Raw genomic sequence first — 15,106 nt, 5'->3', positions numbered from 1 at the left:
TGGAAGCGGTGCCAAGAATGACGGAAGGAAGGGAAATGCCCGCGCTTTTATGCTGAATACATAGAAGGCGGGAGAAATACCAAATGTGATTACTGGTACGCTTTCTATTAATAACGTTTATGCTAGAGTCTTATTTGATTCAGGAGCCAATCAGAGTTTTATAGATTATAAGTGTAGTCTATTAAACGAACCTCTAGCTAAATTAAACAAACACTACGAAGTAGAAACTGCTAACGGAAACTTAATCAAAATATCTAAAGTTTTAAGTAGTTATATATCCTTAGCTGGGTACGATATACTAGGGCAACTGTTACCCATGGAGTTAGAAAGCTTTGATGTAATTTTAGGAATGGATTGGTTATCTGCCAACCAAGCCTCTGTAATATATGACGAGAAAGCTATCAATATATTAACTCCGAAAAAGAAAGTTATTCGAATAGCTAGTGACAAAAAAGATGGTAGAATTGGAATAATTCCAAAGATCAAAGCAAGTCATTTCTTAGGTAAAGGTTGCCTCGTATTTATGACGTGTGTAACTAAGGAACCAGAACCTAAGAAAATGGAAGAAGTTCCAATTGTTTCGGAATTTAAAGATGTATTTCCCGATGAACTACCTAGAATACCGCTAGATAGAGAGGTTGAGTTAAGAATGGACTTAGTTCTAGGAACAGCTCCGATTGCTAAATCTCCTTATAGATTAGCACCGACCGAAATGAAGGAGATAAAGAAACAATTAGATGAATTATTGGAGACGTGATTTATTCGACCGAGTTCTTCGCCTCGGGGAGCTCCAATATAGTTTGTTAAGAAGAAAGATGGATCGATGAGAATGTACATCGATTATCGTGAGTTGAATAAAGTTAAAATCAAGAATTGATATCCGCTTCCGAGAATCGATGATCTCTTCTATCAGCTCCACGGGGCAAGCTGCTTTTCTAAAATTGATCTTAGATCAGGATGCCATCAACTGGAAGTTCAAGAAGATGATATATCAAAGACAGCATTCCGAACTTGTTATGGACACTATGAGTTCACTGTTATGAAATTTTGACTCACTAATGCTCCGGCAGCTTTCTTGGACATGAAGAACCGAATCTGCAACCCTACTTAGATTAGTTTGTTATTGTCTTCATGATGATATTCTTATCTATTCCAAGACGAAAGAAGATCATCAAGTTCACCTTAGAGTCGTACTTGAAACGTTAAGAAAAGAAAGGCTCTATGCTAAATTTTCGAAATGTAAATTCTGGTTGTCCGAAGTACAATTCCTTGGGCATATCGATAATGAAAAAGGTATTCAAGTCAATCCGGCAAAGATTGAAGCTATTACAAAATGGGAAACACCCAAACCCCGACACAAGTTAGAAGTTTTCTGGGGTTGGCCGGGTACTATCGAATATTTATTCAGAATTTTTCAAGAATAGTCGTTCCTTTTGACTTCACTTACCCGAAAATCCGTTAAGTTTGAATGGGGACCGAAACAGGAAGAAGCGTTTGAAACTCTGAAGCAGAAACTGACAAATGCACCTATCTTAGCCTTACCCGAAGGTCAGGATAACTTTACCGTATACTGTGATGCTTCACACACAGGTAAGGGGTGCGTATTAATTCAAGGAAAGAAGGTTATTGCTTATGCTTCTAGACAACTGAAAGTTCATGAAAAGAATTACACCACACATGACCTGGAGTTAGGAGCTATAATTTTCACGTTGAAGTTATGGCGTCATTACTTGTATGATGTAAAGTTTATTGTTTATACTAATCATAAGAGTCTGAATCATATATTTGATCAAAAGGAGTTGAATATGAGACAAACACGATGGATGGAAACGCTTAACGATTTTGATTGTGAAATCAACTACCATGAAGGAAAAGCTAATGTTGTGGCTAATGCTCTAAAGTAGAAAAGAACATGGCAAACCAAAAATAGTTCGAGCCTTGAGATTGGAACTTAAAATTGATCTACTTACTGAAATCAAAGAAGCTCAGAAGTTAACAAGAAAATATTAAGGCTGAAAAAGAAAATGGAACCACAGATCAATTGGTTAAAGGCAATGATGAAATACCCGGGTTAGGAAACAGAATCTGTAGGGAATTTACGAGGTTAGAAGGCTTTGATGTAATTTTAAGAATGGATTGGTTATCTACCAACCAACCCTGTATATTATACGACGAGAAAGCTATCAATATATTAACTCCGAATAAGAAAGTTATTCGAATAGCTGGTGAAAAAAATGCCGGTGGAATTGGAATAATTTCAAAGATCAAAGCAAGTCATTGCTTAGGTAAAGGTTGCCTCGTATTTATGGCATATGTTACTAAGGAACCCGAAACTCAGAAAATGGAAGAAGTTCCAATTGTTTCAGAATTTAAAGATGTATTTCCCGATGAACTACCTGGAATACCGCTAGATAGAAAGGTTGAGTTAAGAATAGACTTAGTTCCAGGAACATCTCTGATTGCTAAATCTCCTTATAGATTAGCACCGACCGAAATAAAGGAGCTAAAGAAATAATTAGATGAATTATTGGAGAAGTGATTTATTTGACCGAGTTCTTCACCTCGGGGAGCTCCAATACTGTTTGTTAAGAAGAAAGATGGATCGATGAGAATGTACATTGATTATCGTGAGTTGAATAAAGTTACAATCAAGAATCGATATATGTTTTCGAGAATCGATGATCTATTCTATCAACTCCACATGGCAAGTTGTTTTTCTAAAATTGATCTTAGATCAGGATGCCATCAGCTGAAAGTTCAAGAAGATGATATATCAAAGACAGCATTCCGAACTTGTTATGGACACTATGAGTTCACTGTTATGAAATTTTGACTCACTAATGCTCCGGCAGCTTTCTTAGACATGAAGAACCGAATCTGCAAGCCCTACTTAGATTAGTTTGTTATTGTCTTCATGAAGATATTCTTATCTATTCCAAGACGAAAGAAGATCATCAAGTTCACCTTAGAGTCGTACTTGAAACGTTAAGAAAAGAAAGGCTCTATGCTAAATTTTCGAAATGTAAATTCTGGTTGTCCGAAGTACAATTCCTTGGGCATATCGATAATGAAAAAGGTATTCAAGTCGATCCGGCAAAGATTGAAGCTATTACAAAATGGGAAACACCCAAACCCCGACACAAGTTAGAAGTTTTCTGGGGTTGGCCGGGTACTATTGAAGATTTATTCAGAATTTTTCAAGAATAGTAGTTCCTTTTGACTTCACTTACCCGAAAATCCGTTAAGTTTGAATGGGGACCGAAACAGGAAGAAGCGTTTGAAACTCTGAAGCAGAAACTGACAAATGCACCTATCTTAGCCTTACCCGAAGGTCAGGATAACTTTACCATATACTGTGATGCTTCACACACAGGTAAGGGGTGCGTATTAATTCAAGGAAAGAAGGTTATTGCTTATGCTTCTAGACAACTGAAAGTTCATGAAAAGAATTACACCACACATGACCTGGAGTTAGGAGCTATAATTTTCACGTTGAAGTTATGGCGTCATTACTTGTATGATGTAAAGTTTACTGTTTATACTGATCATAAGAGTCTGAATCATATATTTGATCAAAAGGAGTTGAATATGAGACAAACACGATGGATGGAAACGCTTAACGATTTTGATTGCGAAATCGTCTACCATGAAGGAAAAGCTAATGTTGTGGCTGATGCTCTAAAGTAGAAAAGAACATGGCAAACCAAAAATAGTTCGAGCCTTGAGATTGGAACTTAAAATTGATTCACTTACCGAAATCAAAGAAGCTCAGAAGTTAACAAGAAAATATTAAGGCTGTAAAAGAAAATGGAACCACAGAACAATTGGTTAAAGGGGATGATGAAATACCCAGGTTAGGAAAGAGAATCTGGGTACCAATGGTAGGGAATTTACGAGAAAAGATACTGGAAGAAGCACATAAGTCGAAGTATATGATGCATCTTGGAAGTGATAAAACATATCATAATCTTAAGGATGTTACTGGTGGATCGGTATGAAGAAGGAAATTGCCTTGTATATAGCTAAATGTTTAGCATGTTCAAAAGTCAAGGCGGAACATCAAAGCCGTTGGGTTTGTTACAACAACCGGAGATACCGATCTAGAAATGGGATATGATAACTATGGATTTCATTATGAAATTACCAAGGAATTCTCGTCAAAATGATGCAATCTGGGTTATTGTAGATAGACTTACCAAGTCTGCCCATTTCATTCCAATTCAAGAAACGTTCAGCATGGATAAGTTAGCACAGCTATATGTAGGAAACATAGTATCATTACACGATGTGCCACTATCCATCATTTCTGATAGGGACAGTCGTTTCACTTTTAATTTTTGGAGAAGTTTTCAAAAGGCAATGGGTACGCACTTAAACTTGAGTACAGAATATCATCCACAAACGGATAGAAAAAGTGAAAGGACAATTCAAACAATGGAAGACATGCTTCGTGCTTGTGTTATAGATTTAGGTAGTAGTTGGGATACTCACCTATCTCTAATGGAATTTTCGTACAATAACAGTTATCACACAAGTATTCAAATGGCACCGTATGAAGCATTATACGGACGAAAATGTAGGACGCCCATATGTTGGTCTGAGATTGGAGATAATCAATTATCCGTGCCTGAAATTGTCTAAAGAACGACTGATCAAGTGATTCAAATTAGGGAACGATTGAAAGCAGCACGAGACAAAAGGGCTATGTTGATATACGTCGAAAACCGTTGGAATTTAAAGAATGAGATAAAGTATTGCTTAAGGTATCACCTTGGAAAGGTGTTGTACGTTTTGGAAAGAAAGGGAAATTAAGTCCGCGATTTGTTGGACCATTTAAAATTCTTGAAAGAATGGGTCCTGTAGCTTATCGATTAGAACTACCAGAGGAGATGCATGGAATTCATGACGTGTTTCATGTATCGAATCTATGAAAATGTTTAGCTGATGAAACTCTTGCAATGCCTCTGAAAGACGTGCAAGTAAATGAGAAACTTAAGTTTGTAGAGGAACCGATACAAATCGAGGACAGTCAAACCAAGTTCCTTAAACGTAAAAGACTGAAACTGGTAAAGGTTAGATGGAATTCCCGACTTGTTCCGGAATTCACTTGTGAACTTGAGTCAGAAATGAAAAAGAAATACCCACATTTATTTCAAGAAATCTCGAGGACGAGATTTTTCTAAAGGTGGGGAGGATGTAACACCGTGAAAATACCCCCATTTAATTTTAGGCTAAATATGGCAATTCTGAAAGATAAAGGATCAAAAATGAAAATTCTAGTTTTCATAAATCTTCGCGCGACGCGAAGCTGTACTGAAACTTCTTCGCGCTACGCGAAGTAGCTGGCACTGAAACCAAGAAAAAAGGAGTTTCGCGCTACGCAAAAAAGCACTTCACGCGACGCGAAACCTCGTTAAGTAATCTAATACACGTGTCTAACTACGTGTTAACACGTGGGACATTCTGGTAAGCCACGTGGTCTGACATGTCAAGCCCTGCTTCGCGCGACGCGAACGGCGCGTTTTGTCCTTCGCGCGACGCGAAGAATCTCAAAATTTAGTATAAATAGGGCAGCTACGGTTTTGAACCAATTCATCCCAGCACACCTTCTAAAACACACACACACACAACCTAGAAATCCGTGCCGAGAGTTTCCCGATGTTTCGAGAGCTTGTTTTCGCAAAGATTTTTACTAGAAACGAGGTTCTAAATCCCTATTAACGACCAACCGACTCATCTAAACGAGGTAATGCCGAAGAATTTCTGATCTGTTCTTGTTCTTATTCTCGAGTAGTCGCTTAAGGTAGGAATTATGGTTTAGTTACTTTATACATGGTTATTTAAAACCTAGTATAGTCGTTAAATTGTAAATGATTTCCAAACAATGTTTTACTAAAGTAATGACGTTACTTCCATAAGAAGTAATGTTATCAAAACTATATATTTTGATGGGCATGTAGTAATTGTAAGGAGGGATATTATTAGTAGACTCTTCTTGCCTAAGGTAAGTAATTCGTACAAAACCCAATTAGCCACGGGACCTGCTTACTTACCTGGAGAAGTTTGCCAACGTGATATAACCTATTAAGCCAAAGCATGGTATCTCAAACATCATATGTAAATACAAGTATAATTTCACAAGACGACTATAACTCTACTAAGGTTAGGTCAGACTTAAAGGTTTGCTGAATAAAACATCTTTAAAGTCTGCTTATCAGACCTAAGGTTTGCTGATTAATCAATAAACACCATCAAGATACTTATGCGAACCTCTAACAAATATAGGTTAATAGCATACTAGAAGGAAAAGGTTCTGAACAACACCGAACTGACAACAACAGGTGAATACGTGAAAACCTTTTACCAACTGAACTGATTTTACTCTTGTAGTACACAGGTTGTTTATTGCAAATAGTCTGATAAATGTTTGCATGAGAATACTTGTCTTTAAAATCATTATAACACAAAATAGATAATAAAAAGCAACTCAGACCGAATACACATGTGTCTAGATCCATACATAACTGACAATTAGCATACAAAACCAGGTCAGTCATAACCAGTTCTCCAACATGGTCACATACCCTAGGGGAAGACTGTTTCCAAACATGGGCTATGTAACTCGGGGAACCTTTGAATTGTGTGTGTAGGGCAGTGGTACAAATCCCGGGAATGACAGGCGTTCCCGCTGAGATTATGAAACAGAGAAATTATGTTGTATTTAACGACCGTTATAAATTATTTTATCTAGTCAACGTTTCACCAGCACATAGCTGACGTATTTTCCAACCCTTGCAGGTAATTAAGGGCTGATAATGATAGACAAGGATTAGGAGTCATGAAGATAGAAGATCGCTCAAGATGGCTCAATTTTGAATATAATCCTTGTAATAATAATACAACAATATTTTGTAATCAAATACTCAGGTATTTAATTCCCGAGTAAATTTTTAATGTTAATTAATATTTTATAAAAAGTCTTCCGCTAAAATAAATCCGCTGCTCTGATATATTTACAAAATAGGTACCAACTGGTAGTCACGCTCCTAGGCCCTGGGTCGCGGTGTGACAAGAACTTGATTCGATTCGTTTGTAAGAACCCGGTTCGATTCGTCTGAAGGAACTCGATTTGATTCGTTTGTGAGAACTCGATTCGATTCGTTTGTAAGAACTCGATTTGATTTCGTTTGAAAGAAATCGATTCGTTTAAAAAGTCGATTTTAATGAATTTTTAGTAAAGCCTTATTAATGAAAATAAAATTTTTCCAAATTGACCTGACAGCTTAACCCTAGCTAGGGTTCTGCCCATTGTACCGAGCTAGGGGCTGCCACCCAAGGACCCGACAACTAGGGGTGCTGCTCCCGGACCCGTTTGTTAGGGGCTTCACTAACCTAAAAGTATGATCTGGTTAGGAGAAGTTAAGTGATGCTTGTAATTATTACGCAGTTAGTCATGCCCAACTGAAGAGAGGTGCGGCCATAAGCTCCAAGAGGAACAGGATTCAGGTAAGTTCTAGCCCCCTTTTTCTTCTATGTTTTTTAAGGTTGTGTGCATACTCCTATGTGCTTAGTTAATACACTTACCTTAAGCGGCAAGTGTATGCTACATGAATTTTTTATGAATGTTAATTGAATAATATAGAAAGGGTTGAGAGTATGTATGCAGATGTATATGTATATGTATATATAGAACTAAACATATGTATGGTTGTATGGCAAGAAATGTATGGTTTGTATGGTTGAATGGTTAAAGGGTTGTAGACCCTAATATTATCTACGAAGGTTAAAGGGTTGCCGACCCTAATAATATATACAAAGGTTAAAGGGTTGCAGACCCTAATAATATTTGCGAATGTTGTAGGGCAGAGACTTTTTAAAACATAGAAATAATTATGTATGTATTAGTAAGTTAAAGCAAGAAAGAATGAAGGAATGAAATTATGAAAGTATGAAAGTGATAAAGTATGAATGCATGTAAGTATGCATGAATAAAAAGTAAGTATGTTAAGCATGTAATATGTATATTCGGATGCGTATACGTAAGTATGTGAATGTAATGTATGTTGCCTGATTAACTAGAAATCATTCAGCGTATGTACGCAGGCAAATAAATTGAGGGAGCTAGCTTGAGAGAGACACATGGCATATGAAGAAGGCCTGGCATTGAAGAAAAGGAGAGTTTATGTTATTTCATATTTTGTTTTAAGACTAGTTTGTGTTTTAATTAGGACAAAATCTGAATGTTATGCAATATATGGTTGGCTTTTAATTATTCCTGAAAAGTTTTAATTCACTGTGATATTTAGACTGTGTTTATGAGTAAATCCAACACCCAATGTAGAATACCGGGATCGGGATCTTACAAGTATTTTTCTCACAACAATGATCAAAAGTAGGGGTGTTCAGAATAATCGAAAATCAAAAACAAAATCCAAAACAGAATCGTTTCCATAATTGAAAAACTGAATTCGAATTCATAATTCGATTTGGTTATAACCAAATTCTGAATTTGATTTATGGATATGTTTTTTTAAGCGATTAGTTTGATTTATTTGGTTAACCGAATTAATCGATTAAAATATAAATTATATTTTATATATGGCCCGCCCAGTTTTTTAAAGCTCATTTACGATATTTAGCTAACGTCCATGCCCTCAATTCTAAATTTTATTGATTATATTTTATGTATTGGTAAATATTATGATTTTTTTATTCATGTACTTCATAGTTCAAATATTATGAACATTTTTTCTTAATAACATACAAATATTTAATTATTTATTATGTATGCAGGTTGTAAAGTTAACACTAGTTGGAAAAAAGGACTCAAGTTTGAAGTTTATTTGTTTTGGAAGCATTGGCAAAGACTATCTCAACCTTGGGCGAACTTTTATGCGTCGAAGAATGAAGAGTATTAATCATTTTGGATGCTTAATTATGTTTACGACTTTTATGGTTAGTTTAGAAGCTTTATTATGGCCTTCGTTTTAGAATGTATATGTTGTGTTTGTTTATTATGGTCATTAACGATTGTCGATCCGGAACATAAACAAAAATTAAATTCAAGCCAAATTGTTGTTTTGGATGAATTCGATTAACACGGTTTGAATTGATTTGTTCGGTTTTGACCGAAACCGAACCGAATTGAATTCGGTTTGATTACAGTTCGATTTTCCCCTTTTCGAATTTGGTTAGATTCGATTGTCGATTAGAAGTACAAAAATCTCATAACCGAACAATTCAAATCGAACAAATCTAATAAATCGTTGAACACCCCTAATCAAAAGTGTATAAAAATTAGGGGTGAGCAAAAAACCGAATTAACCGAACCGAAACAGAATTAACTGAAAAAACCAAACCAAAGCATTAACCGACGGATAATTTTTTGTATTTTTTAAAAACTGAATTTTCAGTTTCGGTTCGGTTTTTCATTTTTAAAAAAACGAACCAAACCGATTGATTGTGATGAAGATTACGAAGATGATGAAGAATGAGACTAAACTTTGAAGATGAACTAATGAAAGAAGATTAATACTAAACTTTTAGTATTTTCTTTTATTAAAAACTTTATTGAATTTAAACTTTACTACTCTAGCAACTTTTTATTCGTATGATTCTACATAACATGTGTCTATTTTTGTTTTTTTTTATTTAATATATTTGGGGTACTCAAATACATTCTTACAAGCTTAAAGTCATCATCTTCATTTTTAAACTTTTTTGCAATGTCTACACATAATTGGAAAAAAAACCAACTATAACCAAACCGAAACCCAAAAAAACCGAAAAACCGACAAAACAGTTTGTATATTAAAAAAATCGAGGACTTCTGTTTCGATTTTACCTAAAAACCGAACCGTGCTCAGCCCTAATAAAAATAGTATAAATATGCATGTAAAATATGTATAAATGATGGCACATCAAAAGTTAGTTTTTGTGACAGGTAAAAAGGATAGTTGTGTGAGTTGAACATAATCAAGTTCAATTCATAAATCAGCTTCCAAAACAGTGTAGGTTATTAAACTTTTAATTAACATGATGAACCAATGTTGAATAACTAACAGACATATTTAATTTATCTTTTGTTGTCCATTCTAATCGTGTGTCACGAACTGGAAAACTAATTGTATATCCACCACCACTTAAAACACAAACACACTATGAGAGAACACAACCTTACGGCTGTTTACGGTACTGTTTTAGACCGAAAACCAAAGATTAGGTTTTTCACAAAACACAAAACCGATATTTCGGCTTTTACTAAAATCAAAATCGAACCGTACGGTGTGGTTTTATGCAGGGACCCAACATAGGCTTGTTTTTCCTTAATTGAAATCACTAACTTGTCCCACCTAGGGTTCCAAATTATTATAATATATTTTTATTATCAAGCCCCACTCTCACATATTAATTATCATTATCATCTCTGCATCTGCGATTTTACTCCGATTGAAACACACACAAGGTATAGCTTCTTCAACTCTAAACCCTATTTCCTTCATAATCGTCAATACTTTCTTTTTGTTGTAGTCTATTATTATATTCAATTGGTCAATTTAACTTTCACCTGAATAATTGGATGTTTTGTGCCATAAGGGTTTTGCTTTGTTTTCGTATGCAGTTTTGAATTGAATTGAATGAATGCCAATCGTGTGCAACCTGAACCCGAGTCAAAGATTTCAGCCCCGGGTCTACTTGAAACCGATCCGTCTTTGTAAACGGGTCGTGTTAGTCACCCGAACCCAACACGGACCCAGAACTTTTTCTTTTTTCGTGTCGGGATCGGGTCGTGTCGACAGTTGCCGCCCCCCCCCCCCCCTTTCGTGCAGTAGGATTGGTCCTTTTGCTCTTTTGCAAAATGTTATAGGCATAGTTATCAAATGTGAAGGGCGTACTTAAGGCGCATAAGCCTCTCCGAGGGCCTAGGCGCAAAAAAACTGCCAGCCTCGACAAAAAAAGCGCACTTAAATAATGAAAAATTCGCAAACAAAATTTGTAATGGCAAATATCACTTTATTCAAATACCAAAATCTTTCAAAAGCATAATCATCAAACATAAAGTAACAAAATCACATAAAAACTCAAAATAACCAAAAGCATAATCCTCAATATTTGAGTCCATTCAAGAGGTGCTTAACACCATCAGTTTATGCATATTATTTCAACTTCACAAAGAAATTTACCAAAATCATACTAAAGTTTAGAATGAAAACGGGAAAATCATTTTATGATTACATTCATGATTACTTTTTTTTGTTTTTATGTTTTTTTTTTTTTTTGTTTTTTTTGCAAATACGATCATCAATAAGATAAATACAGGCCTGCGTTAACCAGTTAACAATTAACAATTAAAAACTTCAAAAAAAATGGCATCACTCAAACTTAACATATTCTAATTGTTCTATTCAAAATCATTATTTCTTACAAACACTTCTTATTTCCACCACATAACTTTAACAAGCAGGTTCATAATTCAAGTTCATAACTTTAACAAGCAGGTTAAAACAAAACATCTTTATCATGCTTCTTCATCATAGTTAACAGAAGTAAAAACATACTAAGTTCTTGACTCTTCAGGTAGCTTAGCTTCTGTAAATCGTGCTTGTGCTTTGTTTTGTGATATGCAAAGCAATTGCCGTTCATTATAAACAGAGAAGAGAGAGATTTGAATTAATTTTGTTAATCTGATGAATTTTAGATAAGTTTGATTAAGAGAGAAATCAAATAAAATCAAGATAGAAAGAAATGCCGACTTTCCTCCAAAAATAGCGCCTTCAGTTATGGTAGGCGGTGGACCACTGACTTCGCCTAAAAATCGCCTAGGCGCCAAAGCGCAACGCTTTTAATAACTATGGTTATGGCCTATAGGTAGAAAATGCTGTGGTTTAATCTGAATTGATGCATAATAAGATATAAAATGCTGTGGTTTTATATAACAATTGATGCATAATAAGATATAAAATGCTGTGGTTTTTGAAGAAGCGTGGATCGACTTACCTTGTATACGATCAACGTTTCTTCGGGTATGAGTGTGCTATATCACCGATGATTTTCCGAGATACGAGTTCTTCCACCTACAAAACGAACAGCACCGTGAGCTTACCCCTCAGAAAGGGACAGAGGGGTCCTCTTTGGGGTAACCCTCCGGTGTGAGAATAAGATATTGTAGGAGAAGATAAGATTGTGAAAATGAGTAAGGACTTGGAATATATTTTCTTGCCTGACCCCAACTGTGGAGGTGGTGTGGTATTTATAGTATTAGGGTTTCCAATGATTGGGCTCAGACCCAATTAGGGCCTTTTTGGCCTCCTCCTATTGCTTCGCGCCACGTGTACTTAGGACATCTGGTGCTTTTTCATTGATTATTCTCTGACCAAAGTATTTTACCTGACCCATGTGCCATCACGTGGTGGCACATGGGTTTTGCTGAGTTGTCCACCCTTCATTGGCAGCTGTCAACATCAGCACATTCTTTATTCCTTAAAAGATACCTTCTGGATGGTTTTCTGATGAGTACAATCATGGTTGTCCTTATCCTGATTTGGATTAGACTATTGTCTCATTTGTTATATGTCGCTTACGCGCGGCCTTTATGCGCGTATCCCGGGGATGCGCAAGGTCTTCTCTTTATTCTCACGCGCAGATGTTTCATGCGCAGATGTGTTATGCGTGAGCATGTGATATGCGTGAGCATATGTGATGCGTGAGCATGTGATATGCGTGAGCATGTGATATGCGTGAGCATCTGTGATGCGTGAGCATATGTGATATGCGTGAGCATGTGTGATATGCGTGAGCATGTGTGATATGCGTGAGCATGTGTGATGCGTGAGCATGTGTGATGCGTGAGCATGTGTGATATGCGCCACGCGCATAGGTTTTGGCTTTGTGTCTTCATGACATCCTGATTTCAAGCCTCTTGTCTATATCTTGTGGGTTGACCCGCCCCGCTCGATGTTAAGGCGGGTGCATACCCATTCAAGCCCCCCCAGTCTAATGTGTGTCTTGTCTCGCGCGAGCGAGGTAAGATAGATATTAGACTTAATAATTTTCTTTTTTAATAGGGCTTGTTTTTTCTTTTTCTTTTCTTGTACGCGCGTTGCGCGAAATTCCATCCCTTTGGTTAAAACGAAATCGTCAATGCACGTGGTTGGTTGGTGCTGACATGCATCAGAGATAGAGACGTTATGTGTCAGACCTTTCGCGTGCTCGAGGTGATACAGTTGTATCAGAGATGGAGACATTATGTGTCAGACCTTTCGCGTGCTCGAGGTGCTACAGTTGCCTTTCACGTCTCCTCATATAGTGTCAGGAACACGTGTCGCGCTCTTGTTGGCCTGCGCCTGCGAGTGGGGGCGCGTGAGCGTAGATCTGATTATTACTTGTTTCTCTTTCTCTCCCCTGGGCCTATAAAACCAAACCTTTTGAGTGGTTTTTTCTTCATCTTCATTGTCATTTTCAGAGCTTTTGCTTCTTCAATTTACATTCCGACTAAGAGCTTTCGTCTTTGTCCCTGAATTCCGTGCTTAAAGTAGCCATATTGTTCGATTCGTAATTGTATGTCTGATAACCCAGACACCACAATTTCCCCTAGTAAACGCCGTGTAAAATCAGTGGTTATGTCTACTTTGAAGAAGACCGGCAAGGGTATTCGGGTTGCTGAGGCTTCGTCGGAGGAGGGGGGAAAGAATAAACGGCGAAAAAATGGAACGAGATCCCCTGCAAGTTGAAACAGCCTGAGCTTGATAGTTTTATTGCTTCTCAGGGCTTTCTCCCTGAGTATGGTTGTCTGCTCCCGGCAGCCGGGCAGACGGCTGCGGATCCTCCTGCCGGCTATATCTCTCTATATTCTCATTTTTTTACTCACTGTAACCTTCGTCTTCCGATGACAAGGTTTATAGGTGCGCTCCTTCAATTTTATGGGATTCACATATCCCAAGTTCACCCTTTTGGGTTGGCGCGCATGACTCATTTTGAGTTTATGTGCAAAGCTCAGCGCGAAGAGCCTACTCCCCGCCGCTTTCAATATTTCTATAAACCAAAAGTTCAAGATTCTTGGTTTTCGTTTACTCCGCGCAGTCAGAAGGTTAGATGTTGTACTGTCACATTTTAGAGCCTTCATGACTGGACTGAGAAGTTTTTCTACATCAAGGCTGGTGTGATTCCAATCCGCATGACTATGCGCGCGATCGCTTTTGCCCCCGCGGATGACAATGTCCTCAAGAACCCAACGGGCACATGGGTTAAGAAGTTATCTGCTGAACCATCCCCCGCCAAGAATATTTGCGAGGAAGCGTTGGTGGGGGTTGGTATGAGCAAGAGATGGACTGACAGCGAGACTGAGCCTGTCATCCATGTTGATGGCTCAGGTGGGTTGTTTGTTCATTGCATTAATTTTGCGCGAGTATAATTCGTTTTGCTGATATCACTTGTCTTGTTTTATGCAGAAAGCAAGGAATACATCCACGCCGCCTATGACGAGCATATGGAGGGTGGATCTGCTGCGCTGAACCCTGGGGAACCCGCCTTTCCTGATCGTTTTGACGATATGTTTATTCCTGTTAACTTAGAGTTTTGCTTTGACAGCGATGCACCTGGTAAGCTTTTGTATTTGTGCTTAGGCGCTTAGAATACCAAATTTGGTTTTAACATTTCTGTTGCGCGTATTGTAGATGCGCTCGCTAATTATGAGTTGGAGCTTGTGGAAGAGGAAGTGGAGGAGGAAGAAGCTGAAGCGCAAAAACTCAAGCGCAAGGCTAAAGGCAAAACTGGCGCAGGGGCCGGTAAAAAACAGAAAAAAGATGATGCCTCTGTTGCCCAGAATCTTCCTCCTATCAAGCGAAGGGACTTGAGAAAACCAAGGGTTTTACCTCCAAGTTTTCTTCGTCTTCTTTGCCTCAAGGTGTGGGCAGTCCTCCAGTCCACACGAGGTATGGTGCCGCCACCTCATCCCTGCGCGCGGCGGACCACGGAAGCGGCGCTGCGCCTGCTGTTTCGTCTTCTCCAACAGGTATACTTTGTTTATATTTTGTGGTTTTTATGAGCGTGATTCCGATAGAGTTATTAATGAAGCTTTGTTCACTCAAATGTTTGTAGAGCCGGCAAC

At 37.6% G+C, this 15,106-nt stretch overlaps 1 protein-coding gene across 1 annotated transcript; it reads left to right on the top strand.

The window, feature by feature from the left end:
* The first annotated feature begins 316 nt into the window (after positions 1-316).
* LOC143555803 (uncharacterized) lies at positions 317-757 on the top strand. Its single transcript, XM_077045297.1, has one exon. The coding sequence runs from the start codon at positions 317-319 to the stop codon at positions 755-757; it is 441 nt and encodes a 146-aa protein (XP_076901412.1).
* Positions 758-15,106: the final 14,349 nt, after the last annotated feature.

The sequence above is a fragment of the Bidens hawaiensis genome, unplaced genomic scaffold, assembly GCF_021521415.1.
Source record: "Bidens hawaiensis isolate Kalapana, Puna unplaced genomic scaffold, B.hawaiensis_p1.1 tig00018317_1, whole genome shotgun sequence".
Classification (NCBI taxonomy): domain Eukaryota; kingdom Viridiplantae; phylum Streptophyta; class Magnoliopsida; order Asterales; family Asteraceae; genus Bidens; species Bidens hawaiensis.
Note: the sequence above shows the minus strand (reverse complement) of the source record. Positions and strands in the feature narration are given on the sequence as shown.